Raw genomic sequence first — 18904 nt, 5'->3', positions numbered from 1 at the left:
TCTGGGCTCTTCCGTTCTGTAGTTGCCTGACACAGGCTCCCAGCAAAAATGGCTTTCTCCCTTGACGCATGCCCTCCAGGACTCCGGAGTGGCTTTCTTCTGTTTAAAAGCTCGGCATCTCATACACATGCATACACATACACACGCGTGCAGCATGATTCAGTTTGTGGGTTAGATGGGTGGATTGATGACACCGGGAGACTCTTCCAAGCTCACAAGCTCCGGGAGACTCTTCCAAGCTCACAAGCTCATTCCTCTGGTCTCCATGGCATCCAGTTAACGGGACACATTGCAGTTTCTGCCGTTGGTACAAGGCTTTGCCTGACTCACCAGTTGCATTCCCTTGGTCCCAAAGCCTGCCATCCCCATCTGCCAGGGACAAATCTGTTGGCTTCGTGGGCGGACAGTCCGATGCAGTCACAATGGGCACTACGCCCAGACCTGCCTGACTACGCCCGTGCACGGTTTCTCTATTGTCCTCTTGAAATTAGTTATGGGTTGCCGAAGAAAGGGTACTCTCCAAGCAACGTGTCCTTAGGTGACTAAGTTATTGAGTGTACTCACACACACCTACGTAATGTAGTATGCGACACCTAAGGGAACTGGTGTAGCCCTATTGCTCCAGGCTGCAAGCCTGTTCGGCTGCGGTGCCAAATCCCAGGGCAGCTGTATCACAACTGTAAACATTTACATCGAAACACAGATGGGACCATCAAAATCTCAGCAAAATTCTTCAAAGACCTCAAAAGAACGGTACTCAACTTCATTTGGAAAAGCAAAAAACCCAGGATAGCCAAAACAATCCTGGGCAATAAAAGAACTTCTGGAGGCATCACAATCCCTGACTTCAAACTCTACTACTGAGCTACAGTACTGAAAACAGCCTGGTACTGGCATAAGAACAGACAGGAGGACCAATGGAACCCAATAGAAGACCCGGATATCAGTCCACACATCTTCGAACACCTGATCTTTGATAAAGAAACAAAAAAATATCAAATGGAAAAAAGAAAGCATATTTAACAAGTGGTGCTGGCATAACTGGATATCAACATGTAGAAAAATGAACACAGACCCATATCTATCACCATGCACAAAAACTCAAGTCCAAATGTATCAAAGACCTCAACAAAAAGCCAGCCACACTGAACCTTCTCATAGAGAAAGTGGGAAGCCACATTGGCACAGGGAACCACTTCCTAAATATAACCCCAGCAGCACAGACACTGAGAGAAACAATTAATAAATGGGACCTCCTGAAACTGAAAAGCTTCTGTAAAGCAAAGGATACAGTCAACAAAACGACAGCCTACAGAATGGGAAAAGATCTTCACTAAACCCACATAAGACAGAAGTCTGATCTCCAAAATATACAAAGAACTTAAAAAATTGGACACCAAAAGATCACATAATCCAATTAAAAAAATGGAGTATAGACCTAAACAGAGAACTCTCAACAGAGGAATCTAAAATGACTGAAAGACACTTAAGGAAATGTTCAACATCCTTAGTCATCAGAGAAATACAAATCAAAACAACTCTGAGAGTCCATCTTACACCTGAAAGAATGGCCAAAATCAAAAACACTGATGACAACTTATGCTGGAATGGTCGTGGGGAATAGGGAACACTTCTGCATTGCTGGTGGGAATGCAAGCTGGTACAGCCCCTTTGGATATCAGTGTGGCAATTTCTCAGAAAATTAGGAAACAACCTTTCTCAAGACCCAGTAATACCACTTTTGGGTATATATCCAAAGGATGCTCAATCGTGCCACAAGGACATGTGCTCAACTATGTTCATAGCAGCTTTGTTTGTCATAGCCAGAACCTGGAAACAACCTAAATGCCCCTCGATCAAAAAATGGATTAGAAAAATGTGGTACATTTACACAATGGAGTACTACACAGCAGAAAAAAATAATAGCTTGAATTTTGCAAGAAAATGGATGGAACTAGAAAACATTTTGAATGAGGTAACCCACACACAGAAAGACAATTATTACATGTACTCACTCATAGGTGGTTTTTAAACATAAAGCAAAGAAAGCCAGCATACAAACCACAATCCCAGAGAATTTAGACAAAAATATGGACACGAAGAGAGACTTACATAGATATAATTTACATGGGAAGTAAAAAGTAGAAAAAGACAAGATCTCCTGAGTAAATTGGGAGCATGGGGGCCTTGGGGGAGGATTGAAGGGGGGGAGAAGCAGGGAGGGGAGCAGAGAAAAATGTAGAGCTCAATAAACATCAATTAAAAAAACACACAGATGGGGCACCACTCAAGTCCCAGGTAACAGGAATTCCTGTTTCTTTGATTGTAAGATATCACTGTCACACACAATGACAAAGCCACCACTGTGTAGCATCTAACTAAATGCTTCTAGCATTTTCCTTGCACTTCATTTTGCACTGGTCCCCATAAGATGTCAGTGGCTGTTTCCGAACCCTAATCTGGAAACTGACTTCACTTCGCCGCGCTCGTCAGTGACAGAAGCACAAAAGGCGGCTTTGGCTCTGCAGTGTGGTTTGCCCCAGAGCCCTCCTCTGTGGACGGCTAGGTGTTGACACTCTCTGGTTCTGCATTTTTTCCTTGCCCTCTTCTGACTCAGCCCTTCTTACGGGTCTCCCCCTCCTGACACCCTCCCCACCATGTATGTGCACTATGGTGCCCATGTGGATGTCAAAAGACAACTAGGAACTGATTCTTTCCACCACGTGGGATTCAGAGACTGAACTCAGGTTGCTTTGGTAGCAAGCACCTTTACCCAGTGAGCTATCCCACCACCCCTACTGGTACATTTCCTCCCATAATTACCTAATGCCTGCCGTAGGCTCAGCTTCTAGACCATGGGTTTAACCCCAGGACCACTCTCTACACAGAGTTCCAGATTTTTTGGTATATTTTATCATTCTATTACAGACTTACCTTAGGCAAGTCGCTCAAGACCTCTGCTGACAGAACTCCAAAGTCAGACCAGCTCAAACGTGCCCATCCTTGCCCGTCTCCCGACAGAGGCAACAGTCAGACGGCACAAGGTCGAAAGCAAACATCCTGCTCAAAGGAAAAGCACCAAGATCTCTTCAACTCTGCAATTTTATTACAGGACATGCTAGGGATGGGGCAAGAGACAGACAGAGGGGTGACACGCAGGCAGCTGCGGATGTGCAGGGGCATCAGCTGAAGACCCAGAAAGCCCCAGCAGTCAGTGTGGAATCCACTCTGGCCCCTTCTGAGGCTGGGTGGCACACGTGCACCATGCCCACAAGATGGCAGAGGCACTGTGAAGCACTCAGGTGCCCTCCTTCTCTGGAGGGTTCATGGAGGAACCTACTCCCCGCCCCCCCCCCCACAGAGAACCTGGCAGAGCTATTGGCACCTGCCCTGTTCAGTCCTATCACGAATCATGATTTCCTTTGTTTCTTTGAGACAGGGTTTCTCTGTGTAGCTTTGGAGCCTGTCCTGGAACTTACTCTGTAGACCAGGCTAGCCTCGAACTCAGAGAACTGCCTACCTCTGCCTCCCGAGTGCTGGGAATTAAAGGCATGCACCACCACCGCCTGCAGGAGTAATGATTTTAGAGGAGTTCCTTCCCACCACGGGGGGAAGTGAGTAGGGGTATCAAACAAAGCACCCCCAAACCAACACACAGCCGCTGAGTCACGTGGATTTAAATCACAACTCCAGAGCTCTGAGTGACCCTGAGAAGCCACTTGGCTTCCCCAAGTTGCGAGCACGTTGGACTGAAAATGGGGGTGATTTTCTAATTCACTGTTCTGTTGTGAGAACTAAATGAGAAAGCGGGGGCGGTTGCTGCAAGGCATCCCAGAGACTCTAAGGTGGGCGCCGTGGGTGACTCCAGCAGCTGACAGGGGGTCTGGGCTCAGGGAACGGCTACCAGCCTTCCTCCTCTGCCAAGCTGAAGGCTGAGCCCCTGGTGGGGCAGGGGAAAGAACTGGGCACACAGGGAACCGGGTGAAGAAGGCCTTAATGAGATTAAGATCAAGTGTGCAGCGCAGGACAGAGCTGGGGAAAGGCTGACTCTTGGGAGGATTACTTATAAAAAAGGTAGAAGAGAAGGAAGACGGGCGTATTCCCACCCCCACGTGCAACTGCGAGGACATCAGGCTGGACCCATCTGGGATTTCAGACCCAGCCATCATGCGGCTGCTGCTGGGGGAAGCCACTGCCCCCTTCTTTCTCCTCAGCATTCAGATTTTTTAAAAATATAAACTGTGAGAAAGTTCATATAAAATGAGACCATTCATATAAAAACACTTTTCTGTGTGTATAAAAAAGACTGGCCATGGTCAGTGGTTCAGGATGTGGACCGAGTCCCTAAGAGTAGCCGAGGGGAACTGGTGATCACCCAGTGGCAAACGAGTCTGTCCGCAGGACCCTGAGGGCCTAGACAGCGCTGGCTGTGGGGAAGGCTGTGGTCTTTGGCTGGGCTACACTTCTACAGAGTAGGGGTCAGGGTGGGAGGTGTCATGAAGACTCCAACGGTCCTGTCATGAACCCATGCTAGGTGCAGGCAGTAGGACCCCACACCCCAGAACCCATTGATGACGTACAACCTACTTCACAGTGAACTTCAACTCCCCAAAGAGGACTGGGCTTGGGCCATCGGGTCCATGAAGCACTCTGAAGGGGGGCAGTGTGACAATATGGTCTCCGCTTCTGTAGAAGGGCCCTGCACATAGGCTTCCACAGCTGTCTCCGGCTGACAGCGACTCCAAGCTGGGGGCACTGGGCACAGAAAGTTGCCTGGGGGATGGCCAAGTTAGAAGGTGCCAAACAGTCATGGGGCTGGCAGCCTGGCACCCAGGGCCAACCTCTTGAATTCCTTCGACTTGAGAGGAGAGCCAAGAAAGAAGGGGCAGTCTGTCTTCCCAGCACCAAGGCCCTGACCTACATCGCTGTGTGAAGGGCCACGGAGATCACCCCAGACCCTTTTTTGGGGGACTTGAAGCTTTGGGTGCCCGATGAGAACGGAAGAACTGGTAGTGGTAGCAGGCCTTTGGCTCACTTACACACTCAGCCAGGCCCTTTGCCTATCCATCTTCATTCAGGCTGAGTGAAGGGAGCAGCCTCGGTTGGCCTTTGACCTCGCTAGGCAGCCTGGGAGTGACACGGAGGCCATTTCCAGTGTGAAATGGATGGAGGGCATTGTGGCTCCAGGGTGTGTGGAATCTGTCTGCCAGGTTCTCACCAGGTCCGGTTTCTCTAGGACTCTAGGCTCCCTAGGGCTGGAGGAGGGGCAGGCCACGCCGGAGTCCCTCCCTCAGGAACTGCATGTAGGTGGCTGTGGATGGGTCCTCAAAGGTCGAGGAGAAGCTGAAGACGTTGTTTTCCATGTCTTCCGGCTTCATGGAGGTGATGTCCAGGAAGTAGTTGGCATTGATGTGGTGGACCTGGGGGAAGGGCTAGGTAAGGGGGACTGGAGAGGCCGAGCCCACATCTGCCCAGGCCATCGCAGCCTCTGCCAGCTTCACGCTGGGGTGAGATCAGACAGGCTAGCACACTGAGGGTGATCACACTGGCTAGAGCTGCTCAGGCCAGGCTGCTCCTCTTTTCCTCAGCTCCCATGCAGTCTTCTACTGAGGGAGTGTCCCCCTACCTCACCCACTAAGCAGAAAACCCACCTTCCAATACCACCTTTCCTCTACTATGCCTCACAAATGACCTCTCTTCTGTCCTCATGACCCCGAACACCTATCCAAGTGCTCAGTGTGCCTCATGCTCAGAGTGCCCCGTGCTCAGCGTGCCCCGGTGCTCAGCGTGCCCCATGTTTAGTGTGCCCCGTTGCTCAGCGTGCCCCGTTGCTCAGCGTGCCCCGTTGCTCAGTGTGCCCTGTTGCTCAGTGTGCCCTGTTGCTCAGTGTGCCCTGTTGCTCAGCGTGCCCCATGTTTAGTGTGCCCCGTTGCTCAGTGTGCCTCCCTAGAATCTCTCTACCTCAACCAGAACACCACCGTATCTTTGCCTTCTTGAGGAGCTTGGTGGGGTGGGTGTGCAGTGAATGAGCAGACGGGTGAGCCACGAGGAAACGAAGCAGTGGAGGTGTGAGAAGCATGCCACTCAAGAGTCTCCCAAAATCCTGTCTCCTTGTTTTCAGGACCCCATGGTAGGCTCCATGGGGTAGGAGCCAGTAACACACGAGCTTCCCGACTGTCCCTCTGGGCCTTTCCTCCCTGGCTCCCCAACACTGCCAGGGGCTTCTCACCTGAGCCTGAACCAGCAGAAGCCTCAAGCACACTGTCCTTCCCTTTCATCCAGCCAGTTCCTGCTCCTGACGACCATCCCTAGAGGCTGGCCAGCTCACCACCCTCCCATAGCCCTGTCTTCCCACTCTGGCTGCACTGAGACTGAACACGGCAGCTCTCAGAGCTGGAGCCTTGCTCTACTTCTCTGAAAATGGACAAGTTTTTCAATGCTGCTGTGACCTGACGCCAGGCCCTCTAAGCAGCCCGTCAGGAGAGGGGGACCTGAAATGTCAGCTCAGGCCAGGCCTTCCTCTATTCCTCTCTACCCTCCCTCCCTGGCTCCCAGGGAGCCTTCCCTTGGGCCATGCTTTGTCCAGTGAGGTTCCCTTGGGGACATTTTGACTCTATTGCTATATTAAATGCCTGTGTACGGGCCCACGCCCACCCCAGGATCCCTATGCCAGTGACGGAGATGACCGCCTCAGACCAGCTGAGACGAGCTCAGGAAGAGACCACCCCCATGCTCGCTGTCCCCTGCTCCGTCCCCTGGGACCCACCACAGTGCCGTTGGGCAGGCAGATCATCATCTCCACAGGGAAGCTGTACTTCTCCAGGTGCAAGCCTGCCAGCTGCCTGTGGAGTGCATTCTCCTGCTGGACCTGTGGGGAACAATGTTATTTCCTGGTACCTGGGCCTCATGATGTCTTGGGGATGCCACAGGCTGCTCCCCCTGACCCCTTGCTCACCTGCAGATCTTCCAGTTCCTTTACCAGGGACCAGGTACTGATGAAGCTCTCGTTGAGGAGCGTGAGAATGGGCGGGCTTTCCAGGACAGTCTCCCGGAGAGTCCGCCCCGAACCTGTTCGGGGCAAGGCCAAGGGTAAGCAGCTCTAATTTCTACAGCAACGATCTCAGTTTGGGTAAGTCCTGCGGGCTGCAGAATGTCTCTGCACCCAGATGAAATGACAGGTTAGAAGACTGGATACTATCCAGGAGTGGTGGCACACATCTGCAGCCTACCACACAGGAGGCTGAGGCAGGAGGATTGCTATGAATTGAATGCCAGCCTGTGCTACATGAGGAGTGAGTTATAGGCTAGCTTGGGCTACTGTCTCAAGAAATGATAAAAAGCCAACAGCAGACCCCCAAGGAGTAGATGCTGAGTGAAGGGACGGTGGGATTAACATGAACAGACCGGCATTCCCCGTTGAGGCTGGGGTGGCCGGGACCTTCTTGGCAGCTACAGCCTCTCAATCCACTTAGCTCTGTCTCTAGGGCCTTTACACAGACACTTTCTACCCCAAACCCTCTTCCTCCTGTCAGGTGACAAACCTCTAATCTCTGAGTTTAAAAGTCACTTTCTCCAGAAAACCTTCCAACCACTACTCCCCTCCTCCCCACCAGCTTCTCTTCCGTTAATCCACTTTGAACTCACTGTTGGACATCCAGAGAACTTTCCAGAACGTCTTTGGTGAACATTCTGGATAAGAAACCCAAGCCCTGGGCTGGAGAGATGGCTCAGTGGTTAAGAGCACTGGCTACTCATCCAGAGGTCCTGAGTTCAATTCCCAGCAACCACATGGTGGCTCACAACCATCTGTAATGAGGTCTGGTGCCCTCTTCTGGCCTGCAGGCATACATGCAGACAGAACACTGTATACATAATAAATAAAAATCTTAAAAAAAGAAAGAAAAGAAACCCAGGCTCAGCTTCTGGCACTGTTTCTTCTCTTACTTGGAGACTTGACTTTACAGAGTATAAGATACATTAGCACCCAATGATGAAAACGGGCTCGGAGGGGAAGTTGCTTGGTCAAGGTCACCAAACTAAAATGGCTGAATATGAACACATCTGTTTGGCCTTTTCTTCTACACTTGGCGTCATGTTCTAGGCTCAGCCCGAGCACAGCAAACCTCCGCTGGGAGTCAGTTCCTAGATGGCCCAGGTCCTTACGGCTTCAAGATCTGTTTGTCCCAGAGCCTCTTGTGCCCCATCCACAGGGTACGAAGGTCCCCACTTTCTCTTAGAGCTGACCAGGGTGTTACCTCACCTCAGCAGGACTGGTCGTCCAGGGCTCCCCACAGCAAGATGGAATGCACAAGTTTGCTCTCAGCCTTGGCCCTGTCAAAGGCCTCTGTGAATGGCAGGTAGTTGACCTGTGGTCAAACCAAGAGAGAAACTGAGTGGCTGGGGTCCTGTTTGGGGTTGTGCTTGTGAAGTAGGTATTCATTCATGTGGGGGGGGGTACATGGAGAGTGCGTGCGTGTGTGTGTGGGGGGGTGTGTGCGCGCGTGCGTGTGTGAAGGGGCGTGGCCGAGTCACATGAACCCTTCTTCAAGTTTAGAGAAGCAGAGAGGAATCCCAGGAATCCCACGTCCAAGCTGGCCCTGAGCCCCAAGTTCCAGCACAGTGCCCATAACCAGACTACAGCTCCCAACCTTGGCTGCACGGAGCCTTACCCTGGCCTTTACGCCCAGTCTCACCTTCTTGAAAGGGTACATGGCCACCTCTAGGCGCCGGGCAGCTTCCTCCCAGCTCAGCTCCTGGTGCCACTTGATGTCCTCGAACACGAACTGGAGGGGTTCTCCCGAGGGCAGGCGGCTGTCAATCATCTTGCCATCCTCATCCAGGATCACAGAGGGCACCGAGGGGCCCGTGGCCTCCAGCTCCATCTGGGCCAGAAGTCAGTGGTGAGGGGTGTCTCAGAGAGAGGCCCTGAGAAACCTTCAGGGATGGTCTACTCTGCAGAAGCGGGGAGACGGGGCTCAGGGCAAGGCCTTGCAGCTGGACACATCTGGGTAGGGGCACCTGAGTGTTCACCTGGGGTATGTAGCCGATGTCCACCTCCATGTTGCTGGTCTCACTGGCCCCATACAGCCACTCCATGTCAACATTCAGGGACCTGAGGATGGCCAGGGTAAAACAACATCACCGCCAAAGCCCTTTAGTCATACATCAGGTGCCATCTACTTTTATTGAGACAGGGTTTCTCTGTGTAACTTTGGAGCCTGTCCTGAAACTTGCTCAGTAGACCAAGCTGTTCTCGAACTCACAGAGATCCTCCTGCCTCTGCCTCCTGAGTGCTGGTATTAAAAGCATGAGCCACCACCGTGTGGCTGGTGCCATCTAATGTAATGCAAGCAGTTGTCCTATTAACAGATGAAGACACTGAGACTCCAGAGGTGTCAATGGGAATCTTACAGCAGAGCCTGAGCCAGGCCTTGACAGTTTAAAGGACTCTCATCACATGACCCATCTGTGGCAGAGAGGTGGCCAGTGTCTCGCTGCGGGACCCAGGATGAGGCCACAGGAAGAACCCTGTTGGTGCAGAGGCCCCTGGAAGAACCTCCCAGGCTGGCTCTTGCCTGCAGAGAACATCAGAAGTTTGTCTAGGTCCATGCAATCTGAAGATTGGCCACACGGGGGAGCCCCGGGACTGCCATGCAATAGTCTCTGTGGCAGTGACTGAATACCATCAGAACTGTACCTGTGGCCAGGTTCTTAGACGCAGGCCCAGAAGCAATAGGATCTGCCTGGTCATCTACCTCCTGTGTTAGTCCAGGACCTCAAAACAGGCACACTGAGGCCAGCCTCCGCCCCACTTGGCAAAACTCATGAGGGCAGGTGTCTGTCCTGTCTCTTTCTCTCTCTCAGTGGGTTCAGGCTCTCCCAACCATGGTTACCCCTGCCCCATGGGTGAAACAGGGCAGGAGTCAGTCTTCTACCTGGAAGGCGAGGAAATGGGCCCAGAGAGGGCCAGGGCCTTGTTCACAGCCACACAGCCCATTGCTACCAAAACCAAGTTTTGAATCAGGGCCTCAGGGCTCCCAGCTCAGGTCCTAGCCTGGCACAGATCCTCATGAGCCTGTTAATAGTCCACCTGCTATCAGGGAAGACTCTGTGGAAGCCATCCCCACCCTCCACACACCCCCTCGGTCCCCGATCTGCTGATGGGGCTGACCCCGAACAGGCAAATAGCTGGCATAGGGCTAACCTAGATGTCACCTCTCTGGGAAGCCTTCCTAAGACTCCCATGGGCCCTGTGCAGCTGCTGGCATTCTCCTTGGTGGCATACATAGGCTGGCTGGGCTGTCTTAGAAGAATACCAGCTCTGGGGAGGGCCTGCTGGTGGCTATGGGGAAGCAGTGAAGGCTCTAGGTGTCTTGTTGGGCTCTAGGACCTTGCTCTGTAAACTGGCTTCCCACAGAGGTGGAGGGAATGCCTGGAGATGTCTGTGAGTACACAGGAAGACCACTTAGCTACCTCATGCTGCCTCCTCTTAGACAGCATCCAGGTCCCTAGGTGGTACTGGGGAACAAGGGAAAAGGCTGAGACTCAAGGGTCCCTGGGCTTCCTGATGTCTGGGCTCAGGGGACAGGGTAACAGGATTAGTGCAGACTGTAGTAGCGGGGCACTGAGGCTGTGCTGGGAGCAGCTCCTACCTGTGATTGGGCACGAACAGCCGGAAGTCACGGATGTGTGTAGCATCTTTGGACAGGATGATATGGCCGGTGAACTGGCCCGGCGAGAACCAGAAGGGGAAATCAGGAGGCTCACTGAGCTGGAACTCGGCGTGGATCCTGTAGGAATGGGTTTACTAAGCCTAGACCCCTCCCCAATCTCCCCCCGAACGTAGGGAGCCTTGCCCAGACTCCTGTGGGGTCGGGATAGGGAGACAGTGGGAGACACTTCAAATGGAGCTGTTCTTGAAGACGCAATCTCTGTGCTGCCTTCCCTGGAAGCCTTGCCCCACCTCCCCCTCCTCCTTATCCAAGGTGTGCGCATGCATGCATGTGTATGTGTCCCTCTGTGTGGATGATACCATCCTGGCCACCACCCAGGTCCAGTTCAGGGCTAGGCAAGTTCCAGACACCTCTCACCAAAATCTTGTGCCCTCTGAGAAAGTCATTACTCCCCTGACCCACCGAGGAGGAAACTGAGGTTCAGAGAGTCTGAATCCACAAAGGAGGGAGGCAGCAAAGTTGGGGTGGGGGTCAGCGGATAGGCCTTCCCCTACCCTCCCAAGCTTTGTGACACTCACCGGAACATCACCGTGTAGTAGGAGTCGCTGATGGCAGTTAGGCAGGCCACGGTGCCCTGAGGGGCAAAGCGTGTCTTCACGAAGGGGCGTGGGTGAAACATGCTCAACAGTCGGTGGATGATGACCTGGGGGCGGCAGTGAGACCCTGACTGGCTTGTCGGACCCTAGGGCCTGGGTCTATAAGCCGACACCCTCTCTGGGCGGGGCACTGAAGGAAAGGGATGCCTGGTACTTGGGTCCAGATTCAGATAGGAAGGGCCACCCCTGAGCTGGGGACGGTGGAGCCTGCCTCTCCTGGTACTACCCTTACCTCCTTGTCCTTGGGCGGCGGTGGGTAAAAGCGGTTGTTGGACAAATAGCCGGTGAAGACACTCAGCTCGCCAGGGATAATCCACCAGGGCTGGCCCAGCTCCTGACCCGGAGGGGGCAGAAAGGGCCGGAAGTGGCGGGCAGCAAACACTGCGGTTGGTGAGGCTGCAGTTGTCCAGTTGCGGAGGCCGGACAGAGCGAGGCGGGAGACCTGGGACAGGGAGAGCAGCGTTCTGGGATGCCCTGTCTATGTCCCTCAAGCCCAGTCAGACAACAGGCTGGGGCAGCAGAGGGAGCACTCAGCCAAGGCCACAATCTTAGCACTGTCTTGCCAGAGAGTGCCTCATCTCACACATACCCTGCCTGGGCTTCAGTGGTTTTCCAGGTCCAGCCACACCAGGGCAGCTTACTCAGGCCGGGCCACTGAGTAGCTGGAGGGGCCACCTGGCCTTGACCAAGGTGGCTGAGCTCTGGCTTCACACAGGTCTGACCCCGATCCCCTGCATAAGCCTTCAACCAGCCCCGGGTGCCAGGCCTTGCCCCAGGCTGCCTGGCTCCCATAGGCAGTCTTGCTTTGCCCCAAACCACATCTGACAAGAGGTTGGGTTTGCTGTTGAGTCTGATGGAGGGAAGTGAAAAAGCCAGAAAACTCCAGAGTTAAGAGCAGAACCCTGGGAAAGTAGAAGGGTCACCCCCAGAGAAGGCTCTGCCTCAAGTCACCGGCCCGTCATGTTCGGACCCTGAGCAAGGTCTTTCCTCACCGGTTTCCTCCCTTGAAGAGTGTGTGTGGGCAGAATTGGTTAGCCAGCAGCCAGAGGGCTATCTACACATGGCCTGGAGTTCAGAGGCAGGACCTTGGAGGTATGTGGCCCCTTGTCTATGGTCTTATGGGTATAGGCAAGTGTTGGGCCCTTGTGGCACCATTACCAGGACAGGAGGACCACCATACCTCCCCGCAGAGGGGAGCTGGACCACTGGGAAATTGCCAATCCTTGCTGGGCAGCAGGCCCCTCCCTCCCTCTCTACCTCCAGTGTTAAGAGCCAGGCTTGGAATCTAACAGGCCGGTTCTCAAAGGAGGGCCAGGTTGAGCTGCCTGCCCAACCCCGCAGGGCACTGACAGAGGAAGGGTCCTGCACTGTGACAGGGTTGGGCACTGCCCTGCCTCCCTGAGTATTGAGGTCTCCCAGGTTCTTATCCCACCACCATTCCCAGCATTCTCTGGGAGCTATCAGCTGAGCAGTGCCATCATTGCCAACCCCTCCTCCACTCCCGGTCTCCTATGCAAAGCTGAATCCATGTTTCCACCTACAGAACTCCCCCTGACGTGCCCCGGCCACCTCAGTGTGCTGTGTCCCACGAGGTGATATTCTCCCTCTTCTTACAGCCCCCATTTGGGCAAAGAGCACACGGAGCACTGGTCCCCAGCCAGGAGTTTCCGTCACCTGCTCTGCCCCCCACTTTCCATCAGCAGCCACACCATTCCCTTTCCTCTTCTGTACCCCCCAGACTGTACCCCCCATCCATCCCCCTGCCTCTACCAACTCCAGGAACTGGTCTGCTGGCACCCTTACCCCCAGCCTGATTTCACAACCAACCCACTGAAGCGTTTTTTGCTTCTGCCGAACAAAGGCTAAAGGTCAGAGACCCTCAGCAATCTAGCTTCTTCTCTTGCTGCCCGCCCCACTAGCGAGTATGCCTCTCACTGGCCCTGGGTCAGCCGCACCTGTCCTCTGGCCTGCCTGCCACCTTTTGCCACAGGCTCCTGCTCATGCAGAAGTGGGGCTTTGCTGAGCAGGTATGGGCTGGGCACAGAGGGACGGTTGCTTTGCTCCTGGCAGAGGGAGCAGCAGACGGGAAGATGGGAAGCAAACCCCCCCCCACCTGGTGATTAAGAAGGAAACCCAGAGGATCTGGTAGGAGACAGGTGACAGCCAGCAGGGGTGGGGATGGGGCATGGCCCTGCAATAGGCTCACTGTGTCCTCAGGGCCTGGAGCTGGGAAGGAGCTGATGCCTGTCTCCTCCCTTCTCTCCCCCAGGGGCTCGTCCTCACCACAGTCCCCGCCAGATGCTGCACTGTGCATCCAGGTCACCATTGATAGAGAACCTGCCACATGACAGGAGTTGGAACAGACATAAAGTGCCCATCACCGGGACTCCGAGACTCTAACTCTTTGCTCCAGCCCACCCATTTGTCCCTGGGCACAGCCTGTCAGATGTCACCCCTGCCAGGAAGCTCTCTCAGACTTTCCTGTGTACAGAGGGGCTCCTGCAGCTTCCTCTGGCTCTCCTACCAGACCAAACTGGGAAGCAAGCTCAGCTTCTTGGATGCCGTGGGCACCCTGAGGGACACTGGCAAGGGTGAGGAAGAGGAAGAGGGCACAGGCCTGTCCTTGGGAGCAAGTGCACACGGGCAGTTTTGACATCTGGGGTCCCTCCCTTGCCCCCACTCACCCCTAGGAAGCCATCTTTGCTCTTCGTCATGGTCTCTGTGAGCAGAGGCTGGAATCGGGCTTCTATGGTGAGAGTCTCCTCGCTGGGATCTTGGTGCAGCTCCTCCTCCTCATAGCTGGCCACAGGAACTGACCCTATGGGACAGAGGTGACTGGAGAGACCTTGCCCAGGGCTCCAGGCCTCACTTCTCCCAGGATGCCTGTGATGAGGGAGCTAGGCTTGGGACAGGGCTAAGCACTAACAGTCACCAAAGTGACGAACACCATGCAGGGATCCTACTTCCAGCATAGCCCGGGAGCAGATATCATTAGCAATTCCATTTCACAAGCACTTGGAGATGACGTCACTTCAGAGGGAGTCAGGACTCAAAGCCAGGCCTGTGTCACTCCGAATTCATGATTAGTTATGACCCTCTTCTGGATCTTAGGGGACTGTGAGGGACTCGTTCAAGGGAATCTTAGCAAAAGAAAAGCAAGCCATATCAGGCTATAGGCTATGACGTATGATGTCATTGGATGAGAACCCGTGGGCAGAGGCTTGACCTGTCTGTCCCTGCTCTTCTGGCTGGCTTGGACTCCCTGTATGAGGAACAGCTCTCCCATAAGGAGATGCAAAGCTCCCATATTCCCCATGTGGATGGAGCCACAATGCAGGGTTTGGGGGAGGAAGCGACTTCCAAAGCAATGACAGAATGGTTGTCTATGACAGAATGAAGCATGCTAGCTCTATCCTCCAGGCTCCCAGGATGGATGAAGGCACAGAGACCACGCCTGGCACTTAGTGGTGGCACTGGTGACTAGCCAGGCTGAATGGGGCACAGCCTAGGTACCTCTCAACCACAGTCATCAGAAGTACCCAGACTCCCTCTTCACATTGCAGCTGCTCAGGGCCCACCTCTGCCTACCAAGTGGACCCTCCAGGGGTTACTCAAGAAACTGCCCAGTCCACAGCAGCCCTGTTCAGAAGATGGCTTTTGGGCTGGCTAGATGGCCACATAAGCCTGACCTGAGCTCTATCCCTGCAACATGTGCTGTACAACAGAAACCAGGGAGGCTCGGCCTTAGCTGGGCATTGGTGGCACACATCTTTAATCCCAGCACTCAGGAGGCAGAGGCAGGTGGAGTTCTGGGAGTTCAAGGCCAGCCTGGTCTATAGAGTGAGTTCCAGGACAGCCAGGTCTATACAGGGAAACTCTGTCTCTAAAAACAAACAAACAAACAAAAACTAAAAAAAGGAAAAAAAAGAGGCTCTGCCTCAATCAGGTGGAGGGAAGAGAACTGACATCCAAAAACTTGTCCTCTGGCCTCCAGGTGTGTATTGTGGCACACACGTGTGATTGTGCATATACACACTAATAATAAACATTTTTTATATGATTGTTGATATTTCTCTATCTGCAAGTCAATGCAGGAAAAACCTTTACTTACTTTTTTTTTTTTAATTTGAGACAAAGTCTTAGGCTGACCTGGACCTTGCTATGTAGATCAGGCTGGCCTTAAATTTGTGGTACTGTTACCTCTCTGCCTCCTGAATGCAGGGATTTTGGGTGTGTACCATCACTTCTGGCCAGCAGAAATTTAGAACAGCATTCTGAACATCAGAGAAAGGAAGGGAGGACTGTGTAGGGTTATTATTAGTTATTATTAGCCTTGCAAACTCAATGATTTCAGTGGTAATTATTAAGAACAACTGGGCTTTGGTACCTCAAAGCCTTTGTTGTTGCTGTTATAGAGATCCTGTCTCAAAACAAAACAACAAAAATAACCAGACATGGTGGTGCAGCTATAATCCCAGCTATGTGGAAAGCTAAGGCAGAAGAATCCAGAGTTCAAGACTAGCCTGGGCAATTTTGTGAGATTGTATTTCAAAATTAAAAGATGGGGCTGGAGAGATGACTTGCTGGTTAGGAACACTGGCTGCTCTTCCAGAAGACCTGGGTTCAACCCCAGCACCCACATGGTGGCTCACAACTGTAACTGCAGCTTCTGGTGATCTGATGCCTCTTCTGGCCTCTGAGGATACTTCACTCTAATGGTGCATATACATGCAGATATACATGCAGATATACATGCAAACACATAAATAAATTTAAATTTTTTTTATTTTCACCCAACTGTCCTCCTCTAGCAGTGACCACAGGACCCTGGACCAGCAAGTGACCATCCTTCATGCCCATCCTCAAAATCTGGCCCATGATGGCACTATGGTACCTGACCCTGAGAATTGGTTTCTTCCTCCCCTGACTCTCGCCCACTGACAGGCTTCCACAACCAGCTGGTGCCCAACAGGGTGCCTAATATCGTAGGTTTGAGAATAGAAGAGGGCACTGGGGACACTGAGGCAGGAGGCCTGCAAGCCAGAGGTCTGCCTGGGCTATACTGCTTAGTTCAGTGGTAAAACATTGAGTAATATAAACAGAGCTGTGTGTTCACTGTCCACTGTCTCCAAAAGCTGGGGGAAGGAGGGCGAGTATCGGAGTCAGCTGGGGAGAGGGCTCACTAGAGCACTTGACTCACAAGCAAAGTCAGGCAGAGTCATGCGTGCCTGCAATCCCAGCACTATGAGAGGGGAGGTGGAAACAAGAGGACCCCTGGCCACCAGCCTAGCATAAGTGGAGGAGTCTGGCGCTAATGAGAGAGCCTGCCTCAAACAAAAGGTGGGAGGTGCCGGAGCACCGAGGTTATCCTCCGACCATCCCGCACACGCCCACGCTTACAAGCGCATCCACCCCCAGCCTGGGTGGGAGGGGACAAGCGCTTTTATATTTGAGATCCAGGTTATTCTGCTCTTATTTTACGAAAATTAACAGTTGCACCTGGGCAGCCCTGGCTAGCAGGCGCTGTGAATCACACGGCACCTGGGAGTCAAGAGCGCAGCTGACACAGCTGTGGGTCCTGTCTGTGGCACGTTGGCCATTGCTCACAGCCCCTCTGAATCTTCAACCCCGGGAGCCAGGGCAGGGCCCCACAATCAGATGGCCAGGTCTAACCTGGTTCTCTTCCTTCTAGCCCGGCAAGTGGGTGTCTCCATCTTCTGAAGTAGAGCTAGCAGGGACAGTGTCCATCTCCCCAGGCCTGTGCCAGGGGTAAAGGCTGAACCTCCACAGAGTGCTTCAAGCCAATGATGTGGCGGGGAAGTGGTGGAGGAATGCCAGGGTGGGGTATGGGGACCCGACTTGGTATGCGTCCCGTGAGTGCCCAGCATCTCTGGTACCTGTCAGTTTCTCTGCAATGGGTTTGAACTCCTCTGGGCTGATGTACATATCCTGGTCCGTGTCCAGCGAGGAAAAGAGAAAGAGACCATCTGTCCCCAGAACCTTCAGTGCCGATTCCTGTTTGGGAGGAAAGGGCTGAGATGACAGGCCCCAATCTCCCCATCCCAGTCCCCAGCAGGCAGCTGCTTCCTGAACTCCTGCCATCCTCTTCCAGAGTCCCCTCCGTACTTGCCAGCCCATTTGTCCAAATACCAGCTCAACAGTCCCAGAGTTCCTTGTCCCCTTTCCAGTCGCTGCTGGCTGGCCCCTGCCTCACATCCACGCCTTCATCCATTGTCTACTCTGGGTGCCCTCGCTCCCCTCCAAAGGCCCGGTCCTACTTTACCCTGTCCCGGCCACTGTCCCCTCCAGCCTTCCCAGTCCCCCTTCCCGGGTCCGGGGCAGAGCTTCACTCTTAGCCTCAGTTTGCAGCCACTGTCCCAGGCAGCCCCGTGCACCGTCCCCCTCCGGTCCCCACCGACCTGCCGCGCGGTCGCCTGGGCGTCGGCTAGGAGCGCGCAGGCCCGGGCAGCGGCGGCGGCGGCCACAGCGGCCACCAGGGCTCCGAGCAGCGCCAGGGTGCGGGCGCGGCTGCGGGGAGGCGCGGGCTGCGCGGCGGGGTCCGGGCTGTGCGAGCGCTGCGCCGTGGGGCGGGCCCGGCCCATGGCGGCGGCTCCCGGGCTCCCGGCGGCTGCGGGGACCGGGGAACGCGCGGCGCGGACGGCGCGGGGCGGAGCCGGGAGGGAGGGCGTCAGCTGGGCCCACTTTGCAGGCCGGGCTCTGTCCAGGGGAAGAGGGAGGCCCCGAGGAAGGGCGCGGCGCCTTTTCAGCCGGCCCACGGGCCCTATGTCCTTACCTCACCTCTCATTAAAAAAAAGGAAGAAGAAGAAAAAAAAAAGGAAAAAACAATTATTTTAGACATTCTTTCCACTCTGTAGCTCAGCCTAGCCTGGAACTTGCTGCGCTGTTCAAGCTGGCCGTAAACTTGCAATGGTCCCCCTGTCTCTGTCTCCCGAGCCTTCAATATGATCACCCTCACCCCTGCACAAACACCTGGTCGTCTTTACCTTCCTTCCTCCCTTCCATCTAGGTTTCCGTTACTTTTGCAAAACGTGGACGCCATTTTTGAAGACTGCTGTTGAAATCATGATCTAAAATACCCGCTGGGGCTCAAGAGGACTCACGGGGACTGGGGAGATGGCACAAGCTTAAGGTTGTGATTTCGGATCCCCGGCACCCATGTGAAAAAGCCAGATTCGCCCGCACACTTCTACCTGTAACAAAGGAAGGCAGAGACGGTAAGATCCCTGGGACTTGCTGGTCAGTCAGCCTAGCGAAACAGGCTGGCTCCCGCTTCAATAAAAGACCCTGTCTCAAAAAATATGGAGTGATAAAGACTTGTGATGTCGACCTCTGGCCTATGTGTGCACACGCGTGTGCAACACACACACACACTCACAGAACCAGGTTTCCATATCCACTATAATACCAGAACAGAAGATAGCTGAACAGGTTTTAGCCATACATAAAAACGAGGCTGAAGCCCGCACCTCCCCTTCCTGGTCCAGCTGAAGGGCCCTTCTTCAGATTGCTCTTTATCACGTACAGGTGATGAGCCAGGACCTTCACAGCCCAGGG

The 18904-nt window shown here is 53.8% G+C and overlaps 1 protein-coding gene across 2 annotated transcripts; it reads right to left on the bottom strand.

Moving 5' to 3' along the window:
* Positions 1-3084: 3084 nt before the first annotated feature.
* On the bottom strand, positions 3085-17992 carry Selenon (selenoprotein N). 2 transcript variants are annotated; one of them, XM_050152036.1, is made up of 13 exons: positions 17749-17992; positions 17227-17344; positions 14014-14147; positions 11562-11771; positions 11252-11376; positions 10653-10790; positions 9031-9112; positions 8694-8882; positions 8261-8366; positions 6956-7068; positions 6767-6868; positions 5219-5420; positions 3085-4773 (listed from the first exon to the last, which is right to left on the bottom strand). In XM_050152036.1, the coding sequence occupies exons 1-12, from the start codon at positions 17929-17931 to the stop codon at positions 5250-5252; spliced, it is 1671 nt and encodes a 556-aa protein (XP_050007993.1). In that variant the 5' UTR covers positions 17932-17992; the 3' UTR covers positions 3085-4773; positions 5219-5249. The 2 variants fall into 2 exon arrangements, with proteins under 2 accessions (XP_050007993.1, XP_050007983.1); XM_050152026.1 differs by having other exon boundaries at positions 3085-5420; positions 17749-17991.
* Between the last annotated feature and the right edge of the window lie 912 nt (positions 17993-18904).

This window comes from Alexandromys fortis, unplaced genomic scaffold, assembly GCF_014885135.2.
Source record: "Alexandromys fortis isolate MF-2015 unplaced genomic scaffold, M_Fortis_MF-2015_v1.1 scaffold_26, whole genome shotgun sequence".
NCBI classification, from domain to species: Eukaryota; Metazoa; Chordata; class Mammalia; order Rodentia; family Cricetidae; genus Alexandromys; species Alexandromys fortis.
Note: the sequence above shows the minus strand (reverse complement) of the source record. Positions and strands in the feature narration are given on the sequence as shown.